The sequence below is a fragment of the Grammomys surdaster genome, unplaced genomic scaffold, assembly GCF_004785775.1.
Source record: "Grammomys surdaster isolate TR1022 unplaced genomic scaffold, NIH_TR_1.0 126048, whole genome shotgun sequence".
NCBI lineage: Eukaryota > Metazoa > Chordata > Mammalia > Rodentia > Muridae > Grammomys > Grammomys surdaster.
In genome coordinates this window covers 3410136-3424695 of record NW_021620860.1, presented here as the reverse complement: position 1 = coordinate 3424695, position 14560 = coordinate 3410136, and the positions used below count along the sequence as shown (strand labels likewise).

The following is a 14560-nucleotide window of genomic DNA, read 5'->3' as shown; positions in this document are numbered from 1 at the left end:
TGCGGGTCCCATAGGCCCCTCTCCCAGGAACCACGGCCTCACTCTTTCAGACGGGAATGAAGGAGGGTGGATGGTCAAAGGCCCTGGCTGGCATCTCAACCAAAGAGACCTATGAAAGCTCAGGAAGTGGGGTCCGTGCTTCCCCCCACCCCCAGGAGTTATCGAAAATCCTAAAAGCTCTTTCTTGGGGTGGGGTGTGCAAGGTGGCCAAAGGGGAGGGACAAGAAAGGTATTCTGCTCTTTGGTTTCCGCAGTACTCACAGACCCAGGGCCATGAGGCCTGTGTTATTGCCAGAGAGGTCGCAAAGTTGGAGGGTCAAAAGTTTACGTGCATGCGTGATCCCGGCGGCCCAGGCGTCTAGCGGCGGGGGCGGGGTGGGAGAGGGGGAGGGGGCTGTATGTGTGAAGAGAGAAGAGAGAGCCTGGGATGCTGGAGGTAAGGAAGGCGAGTGGGCTGGAAGGGGTGGAGGCAGCAGAAATGAGATATAGGGGAAAGGCAGATATCTGAGGGAGGGGAAACTGAGGAAGGATATTCGGCCAAAACCATGAGACTGCTTGGTGGGGAACTGCACAAAAGACAGCGCTCCGGGGCGTGGAATCCTCCATGCAATTTTCTCTCCCAAAGATAACCTTTGAGTCACCATATAAAATTTAATTAAAACCTACCCAGCCGCACACATTTAAAAAATCCAATTACCCACACGTCCTTGCTGGACGTTTGGCAGGGCCAAAAGAAGGCTTCCACGGTGAAGGCTTGATTCTCGCCAACATCAGTCCCACCCTGCTTGCCTTAAAGGGGACACACTGCAGGCTCTTCACACACCCCAAAGATGTCCCCTGTTTTCCCAGACCCTTAGCTCCTAAATTAGTTGCAGGAAGCTGAGTTCAAGACTTTGGGTCAGTGCTAGATATATATATATTTAAATTTCCCCATCCTTTCCTTTAAATGTCGTGTTTAAGAACTAGGGCATTGAAAAGTAGTTTGCTCTCTCATTCTCTGCCAAGCCTCCGTTTGGATGTTCATCCGGACTCCCTCTCTCCCTCTTCAGAGGAGGGAGGGCGAGTGTGATGGAAAAACACCTAATGGTCTCTTGGAGATCTTTGTATATGGAGTTGAAACAGGCGACCTGAAATGAACCCTCAGTCTATGCATTAAGCTTAGCTGATAAGTACAATGCTTCCTAGAGACCGTGGTAATAACAAAGCATATGCCTATTTTGGTCTTTAAATGACTATTGCATTATAAGATGCCATCACAGTCTCTCCTAAATATTTGCTGTAGGAGGTGCACTGTGGGAGTTTGTCCTTCTACAGTGGAGAAAACCTGAGAGCTTTTGTAAAGATGACTTTTGAAATAAGCCAATGAGGAAAAAAAAAGGTTAATAGCAAAATTTCAAGTCAATTTAACCCTAGGGTTCCCCCACCCCAACTAAAAGGCTTTCGGTATCCTATTGTTATTCAGCTTTCAAGTGAAATTCTCTGGGGGTGGGGGGTGGGGGGTGGAGTTCAGAGAGGAATTCTTGGGTCCTGAGGAGTAGAGGCTCCAAGGACAAGTGGAGAATTTATTTTGTTTGGTTCTCTCTTAAGGCTCATTTGCCTTCATCTCAGAAAAAAATGTTGACAAATTAAAAAATCTGTGATAGACTTGGAGTGGTCCAAAGTCCCAAGCTAAAAAGGTTTCAGGAAGGGAAGAGTGACTTCTGCCACCTCAGACCAAACTGGCTGCTTTAGAGAGTACTTTCCCAAGCCATCAGTACTAGAAGATAGCACTACCAAACACTGCCACAGTATCCACATTAGACTTGGTCCCTAAAGCCGGAGGGAGGAAGAGGAGTCATCTGGCTTACCTCAGCCAGTCTGCTGGGGGTCGGAGAAAGGGAAAGCTATTATAGACATTGACATCCCACCAGATTTTAAAACCTTCGTCTTTCTGGGGGGGCGAGGCACCAGGGTTGTAGAATGAATGAGAACCACGGAGCAGGGAGTATTTTGTTTTTAGGAACAATCACAGCCTCTGGAAGCTCAAGCTTCCAGTCTTGAGCAGTGCAATCCAGCCTATATCTCAGGGCTCTCGATTTCCCGAACGGGCTCTGCTGTGGATCAAACGCTCCATCCAGAGAGGTGGAAAAGTCATTTCTGGAACTCTGGGGCCTCCGGAGTTTTAGCAGAAGTAGCAGTGTATCTGGCATTTGGGGCGACAAAACAGAGTGGAAGAAGAGGTCTCAGTTGACACAAGCCCTGCAGAGTGCAAACATTTAGGGGGACCTTCCAGAAAAGGAACCCCTTGGCTGAGGCCTGCTTTCTAGGGTTTAGATGTCCAATGACACACTCTCTGCCTTTGAGGTGCCAGTGTCAGCATAGTTACTTAGTGTACAGGCCTCAGAAGGATTCCCTCCACGGGATCACACGGTCTTGCTGTCAGCGCTGGGAACCGGAGCTGGCAAAAATATTGGAATGATGGAAAAAAAATCAAAGCAAGGGCGGGGCAGCCAGAATCGCATTGGAATGGAGACTTTTTTGGGATGGGGGTTGGGTAGGGGAAAAGAGAAAAGTAGAACTGGAGAGGGTACGCAGAATCAAATTCCTGCCCTGTCATTTTTCTCCCAAGTAATGACCTGCGCAAAATTCAATATGACCGAGCGAACTGCATGAGCATATTATAGTAACTGCCTACTCGTGGGGGAGCCCCGGAGAGGGGTGAACTGCAGGTCACGGCGTCTAAAAATTATTAAAATGTTCGAGAGCCTCGTGACGCGCTTAGCTGTTTAACAAAGACCGCCAAAGTATGAGATTAATACGAAAACTTACGCTTCAAAAACAAAAACACACCAAAAAAAAAAAAAAGTCTTTTTCCGGCCTCCGAGGGCGCCTGTGGTTCCCCTGCCCGCAGCCGCGGTTCGGTTTTCCGGATACACAATAGTGGACGGGAGCAAGCTCCGCTGTTGCTCAGCGGGCCACGGCCGGTTGGCTAGAAGCAGGCGGGCAGCGGCTGGGTGAGTACTCTTGCCGGCTCAGGCCCTTGCTATGGCCTCAGCCGCTTGGGGTGCCCGGACCCGCCGGGGACTGGCCTCAGCTTGGCCCCCTGGTTCCTGTTCCTCTCTATTTCTCTTCCAACTCTCCCACAAAAGGTGGATGATTTTTTCTGTGATGCCGGGGGTGGGGGTGGGGGTAGGCCAGTGATGTCGGAGAAGGGGTGGGCTGGGCAGCGAGGGGTCACACTAGCAACCTGTGGCTGCCAGGAGAAGGAGGCTAAGTAGTCTTTAAAAGGACCTGGAGCACTAGAGATAGGGCACAGACAGTGCACAAGCCTCTGGCTCTGTGTATTTTCATTGTTATGGTTATTGTTGTTGGTATTCTAAGTGTAGCGAGGTAAGGCTGCCTCTGGCTATGGAGAAACCTGTCCTGGGGTTGCTGATACATCCTGCCTTCCGCCCCTGGCGTCTATACTGGGAGGGAGTGTGCATGGGTGTTGCTGCGCCTTGGTGGGAGGGCAGGTGGTGGCTCTCCAGCTCGCAAAAGCGAAAATCTCAGTGCTCCAGCCCTAGGTTCAAACGTACCCATGTTGCCATCTCTCTATCAGATTCCTCTCCCTTGGTGCTCAGGAAACCTGGGCCACATCCCTTGTTAAGTGTAGATCAGAAAAGTGTAGACCGGTATCTGAGAGCCAGCTAGTTGAGCAGGACAGGAGATATGGAATAGGGGAGGGGCCTGGACATTGGAGTAGTTCGTGGTACCTCTAAATGCCTTTTGAGAAGACTTGGTTCTTCTTGCTTGATGCTAGGATCAAAGCATCGCACTTTGTCTATGGGTGACCACATTGAACCTTGTCTTTGATGAAGATTAAAAACTACAATGCATTTTCCCTGTCTATCTCTCCAGTTAAGTATGAGTCTGGCCTACTAGGAGGTTGGGGTTAGAAGCTAAACCCAGAGGATAACATTGCCATGCCTAGATCTATGAGGCTTAACAACAACAATAAAGAAAGAGGTTTCTGGACCCAATTGCCTGCAGGTGGGATCTCTCCTGCCCATTTGCAAGTGTTCCTGGTGTGTGCATAGGTGGGGATGGTTGGGCTTGTTTGTGTATGTTCATGAAATTGACAGTATTGTAATTTACTCGGTAAGGGCAGAAGGATTTCCCAAACCTAGGGTGCTAGGTAGTGAGAAAGGTTCTTCTGGACACACTTGGCCTCCTTCACCTGGTCCCAGTTCTGCCCGTCTAAGCTCCAGATCCTTCTAGCTCAATTTTTCATTTTTTCATTTTAGAAAATCAACAGTTATTGGGAGCATCAGGAAATTCACTCAGAAACTTCCGAATCCCATTTTTGGCCCCACTGTCAGCAACCCAGGCAGGTGGATGGGCCCAGTTAGCATGCCTTTAGACTGAGGATCCTTGCCTGGGGACAAGGTGTGGGGAGTAGGGTCCTTCTCACACCTCTAGGGTTGTCCCCTTATTTCAGCCTCCAGGAGGTATAGGGGGGGGGAATATGTGAGGTTGGGAGGGGCCTGTGCATCATCTGGCTGCAACTTTTATGGCTCCTCATTGCCCTTCATCCGGAAATGAACCGCCTTTGATCTTTTTCTCAGGTTGTAAAAGAAATTGCCCATCATTAAATATGGGGGGGGGCATCTGTTTGGTCTCCCAGCATTTTTCTTCACAGCTGTTCCTCTCTCTCTTTACCATTCACTTTTCCCAAAAGGACTTTTATTACACCCCCTTCACACCCAGACACCTCTCCCTCCTCCCTTTGCTTTGGAAAATATCTATATATGCGTTTGATCACAAACTAAAGGCTGTGGGGGCAAAGGAGGAGCCAATTTGGGGTTTTGTATTTTCTCTTTCTTAAAAAAAAAGTCATGGGGGAGGGGAGGGGCTGAGGGCACCCAGAAAGGCCCGATTCTGACTTCGAGGCAGCCTCGGGATGACCCTTTCTCCTTTTGTGCTAATGTATACATCTAATAATTCATGCCACCGAAAGTCGCGCGGCGGCCACAAGGTTCCTTTACCCAACAGCTGTTTTATTATTTTATTTTATTTTTTGAATAGAAAGTTGAAACCCCTTGTAATTCCAAGAACGGACCCACAGAGACTTTTTTCCTGCTCCCAGAGCTCAAAATTAAAACAAAACGAAATAAAAAATGAAAACATTCAGATCACACCCCAAAGAAGAACGCACGGAAAGTAAGAGAACTGGAAATTTCCTGGGCCAAGAAGACCTGTCTGTCTTCTGTATATACCCTGTAGATCCGAATTTGTGTAAGGAATTTTGTGGTCACAAATTCGTATCTAGGGGAATATGTAGTTGACATAAACACTCCGCTCATTTTCTTTCCCAGAAGAAAAATAGATTATTTTCTAAATGAGGACAATCCAGTGACTGACTTCGAGAAGACTCCTTTTCTTTTCCTCCCTCAACCAATTAGGGAGAAATCTCATCTACCTGAGGTGTCCCCTGCCTGCCCCTGGAAGCTTGGGTCCTTGTTCACTCAAGAGGTTAACGTTACTGGTGTTTTAAAATTTATCCTTAAGCCCCAACCTGCCTATTTTTATTCTGGGTCCAGGGGGCTTTATTGGAAATCATGGGGGAGGGGGAAGGTTGCTGAAGGCTACAGTGTCCAAAGGCAAAGGAAATTTGCTTTTCAAACGGATGCGGAGATCGCTATTTCATTGGGTTCAAGACAAGATGCCCTGAAAATATAAGGTTGCCATGGGTGTTCTTGTGCGTTGGGTTGTTAGTGGGGGCGGCACAGCTAGGGCTCCTTTACTTAGTATTCAAGGATGTGAAATTTCTTTCTGCCACGCTGACAGCGGCGGCAGCTTTAGCCGCAATTAGAACTCTTGGTTAGCATTGTTTCGATGAATCGGGAATTAGCAAATTACTATTCAGTTGCTTTTGGAAACTTGCAGGTTTGGTTTTGTTTCGTTCTATCTTCTATCTTTAGTGAGGGAAGTCGAGCCGTTTCTCCGACCATGGGCCTTGTGGGTTAAAGGGAGGGACTGGTGAGGAGGACAGACTGAAGGACATAAGGAAGCTCATAGTACAACTAAATGCGATCTGGAAGGCGAAGTCTCCCCGAATTAGTGCGTGAATTTCCTATCGATCCGCCCGCGGTTCCATTCATCTCTGACAAGTCCCTCCGCGCACCCGCCCTCTCGCTCCCGACGCCTCCTCGCTCACCTCCTACCCCTCCCCATCTGGCTGCACCGAGAAGCCCCAAGCTCAGCGCCCCTCTGACCTAGTGGGTACCCATTTTAAGAAGGAACTCCTTGGTCCACCAACCACTTAAAACCCCACACAGACACCCAGTGCGTGAGCTCCCTCTCATCCTGGGGAGGAGATGGTGCCCTATGGGAGACAGAGAACGCTTGGTGGAGGTTAGGTAGGGCAAGGGTGGGGGCTACACCCGGAGCCCCAACTTCTGAGGGATGCAGGGATTGTACTCTGCCCAGACCCCCCAAAACAGGCTCTTCACTCTTAACCTGCTCACTGTTTCTTAGCTCACATCACCCTCTCTGTTGTGGAGAAAGCCAGGCGAGGAGGGGGTCGCCCCGCAGGAGCCCTATGTAAATCCTGGTGTTGGGTGGGTGGGGAGGGGTAGAGAAGGGGAAATAAACCTCTTTGGCTGGAGTAGGGTCCGGGTGAGCAGATTTCCTTATCCGGGAATCGCAGGCCGGGTGGCCATTGGCTCGGAGGATCACGTGGGCCTCTAACTTTGTTCACTTGACAGTAAGTAGGAGGGCTTTCGGAAACAGGAAAACGAGTCAGGGGTCGGAATAAATTTTAGTATATTTTGTGGGCAATTCCCAGAAATTAATGGCTATGAGTTCCTTTTTGATCAACTCAAACTATGTCGACCCCAAGTTCCCTCCGTGCGAGGAGTATTCACAGAGCGATTACCTACCCAGCGACCACTCGCCCGGGTACTACGCCGGCGGCCAGAGGCGAGAGAGCGGCTTCCAGCCGGAGGCGGCCTTTGGGCGCCGGGCGCCGTGCACTGTGCAGCGCTACGCGGCCTGCCGAGACCCCGGGCCCCCGCCACCTCCGCCGCCCCCGCCGCCCCCGCCACCGCCCGGGCTGTCCCCTCGGGCTCCCGTGCAGTCAACAGCCGGGGCCCTCCTCCCGGAGCCCGGGCAGCGCAGCGAGGCGGTCAGCAGCAGCCCCCCGCCGCCTCCCTGCGCCCAGAACCCCCTGCATCCCAGCCCGTCCCACTCCGCGTGCAAAGAGCCCGTCGTCTACCCCTGGATGCGCAAAGTTCACGTGAGCACGGGTGAGTGCGTGGGCACCCCTTCCCCTCCCACCCCCCGGCGCTTTACAGTGAAGGGACCTCCGAGGCATGTGGGGGAGGGAGCTAAGGGAAGCCAATTGTCCCCGCTATAAACTCGCCATTGCCAGAGATTTACGGTCTCCTGTTTTCAGAGCCACATAATTACATCGCCCATAAATTTTTATGGCCTAGTGGGCCCTGCGCCTTTGAAGTCATCCTCTTCTTCATTCTCCCAGCGACTTTTTCGTCAGGGATATGCAGTCCCAGTAAAGTTGGAAGTTGGGGAGGGTTGTGGGAGGAGGGGAGGAGAAGGAGGAGGAGGAGGAGGTAAGTAATCCGTATTTAAGCAGAGAGTTGAATCAACTTCCTGGATTTCTTCCCCCCCCCCTCCAATCTGGTACCTTGGCTGGAGAAGTGGGCAAAACTTTTTACTGAGGGGAAGGCGCTGCTTGGAATCTGAGCAGTGAGGGTGGGGACTAAGCCGGGGAAAGGTCTAGGGCAACACCCCTCCCACTCCCACACTTCACTCTCCCACCGGGATCCTCAGGCCAAAGAGTGAGATGAAAATCTTTCCAAGATTCCTCACAGTGCCCCCTCCCCCGGGCAACAAGGACAACAGCGCAGCCCTCTAAAAGTTTGTGGCTTTTCTCCTCCGTGGGTCGCGATGTCTTTCTTGTTCGACCCCTCCCTCCAAGATGAGGTAGTGGGAGCTGGAGGCTCGGTGTTAGCTGGAAGAAAGGGTTTTCCCTCCTCCCTTTCGGGGGCAATAAAACTTTCTCTTTCTCCCTCTCTCTGTGTGTGTCCAGTAAACCCCAATTACGCCGGCGGGGAGCCCAAGCGCTCTCGAACCGCCTACACTCGCCAGCAGGTCCTGGAACTGGAGAAGGAGTTTCACTACAATCGCTACCTGACGCGCCGCCGGAGGGTGGAGATCGCCCACGCGCTCTGCCTGTCCGAGCGCCAGATCAAGATCTGGTTCCAGAATCGGCGCATGAAGTGGAAAAAAGACCACAAGTTGCCCAACACCAAGATCCGCTCGGGTGGCACCGCGGGCGCAGCCGGAGGCCCCCCTGGCCGGCCCAACGGAGGCCCCCCTGCGCTCTAGTGCCCCCTAAGCAGGAGCTCGAACCTGGGGGGGTGGGGGGGAACAGCAAGCACCGAAGGGGGGGATGTGGGGTATGGGAGGGTCCCCGGGCTTGAGCCCAGAAAAACCTATTTACCCTACCCCCACTTTATCTATAAGGAATAAACACAGAGAACGGGGGTAGGGAAGCCTTATTTATAGAAACGACAATGGGGAGCCGGATAAAGTCCTCCAGAAGCAAGATTCGAGTCTCTTGCTTTCTTCCTTTAAAAAATGAGAGAGAGAAAGAGAAAAGAAAAAGAAGAAAGGAAGGGTCCGGAAGAAAAGAAGGAAGAAAGGAAAAGACAGAAGAGAAATGGAGGAGGCTGTTCCGCCAGGTTTTCAGCTTTGGTGAAGATGGATCCACGCTTCATCTTTAATCATGCCAGGCCTGGGCCCATCTGTCTTGTTTACTCTGCCGAGGAGAAGACGAGCTTCGGTGGCGACCATTACCTCGACACTTGGCTAACAAATGAGGCCGGGCTCGGCCGCTGCCGCCGCCTCTGCTGCTGCCTGCCACTGCTGGACCACAGCCTGGATTTTCTTTCTTTGTCCCCTACTCCTGACACCCAGCGAATGCACCCTCAGACTGCCAGATAGCACAGTGTTTTGGCCACGGTAACAAACACACACACTCACACACATAACTTTCCTCCCTGTCTGTGCCCACTTTGGGGTGGGGGTGAGAAGACTGCTCATTCCCTTCCACCACAGACTTAGAAGGGGGAACAGAAGGGAAGCGAGGGGCGGTCTGCACAACGTGGGTTCCCAAATATGAACCCAAGAAATAAATGAACATTAAAAAAAAAAAAGAAAGAAAGCAATTGGGACACTCAAGAGGGCCTTCTGTTCGGAGGTCCAGCAAGGCCTGCCAGAGTGAGGGGCAGTTGAGTTCTGGGAGCTGGGAATGTCTTCTGGGCAGTTCAAGGTAGTAGAGCCGAGGCCTTCTCTTAGGTTACAAATGAATGTGAAATTAGGAAATAAAATGCTGTGGCCCTCCTACTCTGGAAGGACAATGTTGCAGAACCCTCTCCCGTTGTTATCATTGTTACATCGTTTATTATTATTATTAATATTATTATTATTATTATTTTATGTCATGTGTGTCCTCCTGTTCTCTTTCTGACATTCCAAAACTAGGCCCCTTCCTACCTCTGGGGGCTGCCTGAGCCTAGAACCTTTTGTTGGTGTGAAAATTTGTGTCCTGTACAGAGTGACAACAGAAATAAATGTTTGGTATCTCATGACCATCACATCGTGGTTTTGTTGGAATGTTGAAGTTAAGGGTGTGAACAAGTGCCCCCCCCCCGCCCCCGTGTATATGCCAAGCACCCTAGTGGGTGTGGCTTCACAATTGAGTTTGTTTTCTTCTTTCTTTCTTTCTTTCTTTCTTTCTTTCTTTCTTTCTTTCTTTCTTTCCTTCTTTCTCTTCCTTCCTTCCTTCCTTCCTTTCTTTCTTTTTTTAAAGCTCCATTAATAATTTCTCCCTCAGAGACTTCTAAGTTGTGGAAGCTGGTTTGTTTTCCCTTTGCAGTGGATGTGTTTTGTTTTGGGCTTAAAATTCCCCCTCTCCCCCGTCCAGTTCAAAAATGAATCACAAAGATTAGGAGGGCTGACTCCAGCCCCAAAGGGGAGAGAGAGAGAGAGAGAGAGAGAGAGAGAGAGAGAGAGAGAGATTCATTGTAGGACACCAGAAGCTTAAGTAGGGCAAAGTCTTTCATATCGGGATTTATTTGTCATAAGCAAATAAAATGCAGTTAAGCTGTCTCCTAGACAGACGGCTCTTTGGTTATTAAAGTTCGAGAAAGGACTCCATGAGGCCAGTCTCTTTCCTCCCTGCAATAAGAAGGTATCACTTTCCTTTGAGGTGTTTAAGGCTTTAATGAGTCTAATTTTTTGCACAGATGTTTCTGGGTGTTTGCAGGGTTTCTGAGTATTTTTATATTACAAAGGAACTAGCTGGTGCCATAGCTCAAACTCTGACAAGCAAATAGATAATCAAGAAGACAAATGGGCTCTTTTGTGAAGCCCTGCTCCTGTATTAATTTTCATTTTCTTTCTCATAGAAAGTATCGAAAGTAAGGCTGGGGACCAAATAGCTGCCTGTCTCTGAGATCCCAATAACCCCTAGAACAGAGTGGGGGAGGGGAAGAAGAGCAGGTGATCATCAGAGATCTCTGCCAGGTCTGGGTCACTTTTGTGTACTACAGCCAAGAAGTTCTAAGGCCTGAAGTTCTAAACCTCCATTCTGTGGGCCCACGATGGCACAGGGTGCAGTCACAAGTGCCCCAAGAAGTTCCACAATTGAAAGTCATTTCCGGTTTTTGTTGTTGTCGTTATTGTTGTTGTTGTTTCATTTCTTTCCAGAAAATAAAGGACCAATCCCTTGCACATGTTTGATTGTTGTTTATTTTACATTTCTCTGGTTAGCCTGTAAGGTAAGCAGGAATCTGAGTAGGCCAGAGAACTCATCGGGCCAGTATCCCCAGCGCAGTAGAATTGCCCATTAGAATGAAGCCAGAAGACCAGTTTTTTTAAAAGAAAGAAAAGAAAGATAAGAGGAAGAAAGAGTTGCCTGTAGCTCTGAAGGAGGAAGAGAGGATTAGCTTTGTCTTGGGTGTGGTGTAATGTTTTAACTGAGGAGATAAGGGTTCTTAGTTGAGGGGAAAATAATTCTTAAAAACCATAAGGCCTCCCTCCAGGAATGACTCTAAAGAATCAAGCCAAAGCTGCTACTTGGAAGGTATGAATAGAATCTTTAAAAAGAAGAAGAAGAAGAAGACGAGGACGGACCGAAGATTTCTATAGAGCTTAAAGTTCACAGCCATTCTGTGTAGACAAGAGCTAAGAAAAATGTGAGAATTATACAGAAAACCATTAATCACTTCTTTTCTTTAAATACGTATCCTCTCTCCTTTGTCATTATTCAACAGCAAATCTCCGCAGACCGGCTGCTGGGGGAAAAAAGTGTTAGCCGTCTCTCCCGGATCTGCAAGGGGGAAAATTTTTGGAGCCATAAAGTTGAAAACTTTTTTCTCTCAGTTTCGGAAGAAGCTTTCGTCAGGAATGGGACTGGAGGAGCTCAGGGGAAAGCCGGCAAGAGGCACAGAAGGTAACAAAGCCCTGGCTTGGGCTGGCGCTTTTTTTTTTTTTTAAATCATTTTATGGGCTCTTTTACACGTAAAAGGAAAAAAAAACCTCTCCCACCTCCTCTTTCTTTTTCAACTATCTTTGTGGGCTTTTATTTTATGGTGGATGGTTGGGCAGGTTTGCTGCCTTTTATGATGACTGATGTTCGGAGAAAAGGAGAAACATGGAGACAGAAAAGGAGAGAGAGGCCTGGACACCTGGAGAGTGTTTGAACTGGTCGGGACAGAGGTGTCAGAGCCCCTGAAAAACACCAGAGAGGCTGTTTGTGAGGCTGTTCAGAAGTGCTTCTCTGGTTTTGAAAAATGCAGACAGGCCTGAGGAGAGCCTGTACGTGCGTGCCTGTGTGTGTGTGTGTGCCTGTGTCCTGGGACTCTTGATTGTCTATACTGTTTAACAGTGAAATGTTGTCACTGAAGTCTCCTGAAAAAAAAAAAAATGGAATCCAGTTCTTGAATGGAGCTCTCCAGCCTTGGAGCTAGTAGAAGTGGATTTGGTGGGTTTTCTTCTTGTGTCTAGTTTGGGATTCTAGATAAATTTTTACTCTCTGAAAAAGAGAAACTGCTCAGGGCCAGGTGCATAAAAGCAGAATCCTCTTTTGTTCTACCCCCATTCAATCCATCCCACCCCACACTCCAGGCCTCCTGGAGTCTCCGTGTTCAGTTTCTTTTCCTTTTGCTTCTGGGTTTGGGGACTCTGTTCTTCCTCTGGGGCCCTACTTCTTAGGCTGAGGAATCGGTGAACTCTACATTAGACCTGAATGTGCTGTCCCTTTTTCCCTGAGGCCTCACTTAGAGAGAGTTTGGAGGAGGGAGGCTGGCAGGATGAAGAGTTCATGGAGAGGCCACGTTTTCTAGGCGATTAGCTTGGTATTAGAACCACAAAATGACCTCGGAAGCCCCTTGACCTCTCTGAGACTGGACATTGTGCTAGCTCTTGCTTCCTGCCCCAGAGGGAAAGTCATACCTCCTCAGGGTTCCTAGCTTCTTTATCCCCCTCTAGTCCCCAAATCCTTTGCTAGCTCAGAATTTATGGATCATGTTTCTATTATTCTGGATTGAGAAGAAAGGTAGAGTTTTGTTTGTTTGTTTTGTTTTGTCTTTTTAAGTTAGCCCAGAAGTCCTGTGGGCAGGGAGTACGGGAGTACTGTGCTGGTCTGTCTTATGTAAAGCTCCTTCTCTAGGTTTGGCTTCAGCCCCATCCTCCCCATCCCAGCGCTCTCTCTCTCTCTCTCTCTCCCTCTCTCTCTCTCTCTTTCTCTCCCTTGTTTAAAGTGAGCTGAGGGAAGGAGGACTAAAGGATACAATACTGAGAGATCAGACAGTCACCAGTCACAGACCATCAGAGGAATAAATTCCTGAGCTGGAGAGATAGGGTTCTCACCATCAACCCTATCTTGGAGATATTCTTTCATATTCTCTCTCTCTCTCTCTCTCTCTCTCTCTCTCTCTCTCTTTCTCTCTCTTTCTCTCTCTCTCTTCCTCCCTCCTTCCCTCTCTCCCTCCTCAACTATTCTCTGAAGTCCCTTTGTTTAGGAAGCTGTTTTTGTAAGCACCTTTACCTCCCGTACCCCATCTTCTTTTTTCTAAGTCTTTGGGTGCCTCAACAACTTATAGAGTGAGAGAGATGAGAGGAGGGAGGCACAGGAGGCTTTGACCACATCCAGGGCTCACTTTTCTGGGCTAACCAAAGTTGGTAGAAACTTTTCAAGTCAAGAGAAAAATGGAAGATTTGCTAAAAGAGGGGCATACACCCCTCCTCTGTAATCTGTGCTCCGTCTTCTGCATTAAATATCCCAGTAGCAGCACACATCGAAGGAGAGAGAAGGAAGGAGAGATGAAGAAGAGGAGGAAGAGGGTTTTTTTTTCCCTAGTTGGGAAGAGGAACTGCTCTCTTTAAATTAAAAAAAGAAAAAAGGAAGAGGCAGTGCTTTGCTGGAGAGCGTGTGAGGCGTGCTTGCTCGTATAAATCTTCTCTGTAATTCGGGGACTCTTGTTTCAGACAAGAAATAACTGGAGCTATTGGCTTTTTCTTTGTCCCTGAGTAGCATATGTGGAGGAACTAGGGGGGGCCCAGGAAGGAAAGGGATGGGCAGAGGGGCAAACTGGGCCCTTTGATATTGAAAATATTTGGGGCTTGTTGCTAATGGGCACCTACTGCCAGTAAAGATACATAACAGGTCCATTGCAGGGACCCTCTCTAAGTCCAAGTGACAAAGACCTAGTCACGTAGAACTTTTATAAACTGTTTTGTGCAGTTTATAATCTCTGAGGATTAGGGTTCACCAAAAGGAGGAAAGGCAACAATAGAAGGGAAAAGCTGGGGTTCCCCTAGACTCACAGCGAAAGATCAACCTCCCTCCCCAACCCCCCATTTCCAGACCTGAACCTTTTTGGAACTGACAGCTGCCTGGGCTCTCTTTCCACGGCTCTAGTGACCACCTCCGAGTGAGGCCTTCCAATCTTTTGACCTCTCCCGCAGTTCCCTGAGCCCTTTGCACTCCCTCTCTTCTGTTGCTTGCCTGCCAGCCTGGGCAGGAGGCTGCTTAGTCCTTCTAGGATCCCGGAGGCAGCCTCAGCGCCTGGTGGGTCTCCCTGGGAAGCGGTGACTACCGAGCGGGTTTGATTGGAAAACGGAGTTGGGAAGTTTCCCAGTGTGAGTTGAGCGCTGACGGATTTGTGATCGGCCATAAAACTGGCGCGTTCAGATTCGTAAATCAATCTCGGCTTTCCTCAGTCTAAACGTTCGCTTTATCGGCAGCAAGAAAGCGCCCAGCTCGCGCTCAGGCGCTTGTTTATTTGAACATGGACATTTCCCAGGATCTGAAAAGAGTGTGCGTACTTTAACAGACCCTGCCTGCCCTCTCCTTTCTGTAGGAGGATTCTCCCTTTTTTTGTCCTTAAAAATAATGTCACCGTTTTAAGGATTGCTATCTTTAGTTTTAAAGACTGCCATTTCCTCGTTTCCTCGAGTCCCAACTCTCTCTCTCTCTCTCTCTCTCTCTCTCTCTCTCTCTCTCTCTCTC

At 49.1% G+C, this 14560-nt stretch overlaps 2 protein-coding genes across 2 annotated transcripts in view; both read left to right on the top strand.

Moving 5' to 3' along the window:
* The first annotated feature begins 2913 nt into the window (after positions 1 to 2913).
* Hoxb3 (homeobox B3) overlaps positions 2914 to 14560 on the top strand; it is a 31468-nt gene continuing 19821 nt past the window's right edge. Inside the window, exons 1-2 of the mRNA XM_028755193.1 lie at positions 2914 to 2993; positions 11322 to 11500. The gene's annotated coding sequence lies outside the window, so the exon portion shown is untranslated. The remainder of the gene's footprint in view (positions 2994 to 11321; positions 11501 to 14560) is intronic.
* Hoxb4 (homeobox B4) lies at positions 5316 to 9641 on the top strand. Its single transcript, XM_028755191.1, has 2 exons — positions 5316 to 7268; positions 8072 to 9641. Exons 1-2 carry the CDS (start codon positions 6815 to 6817, stop codon positions 8368 to 8370), a joined length of 753 nt encoding a protein of 250 aa, XP_028611024.1. The 5' UTR covers positions 5316 to 6814; the 3' UTR covers positions 8371 to 9641.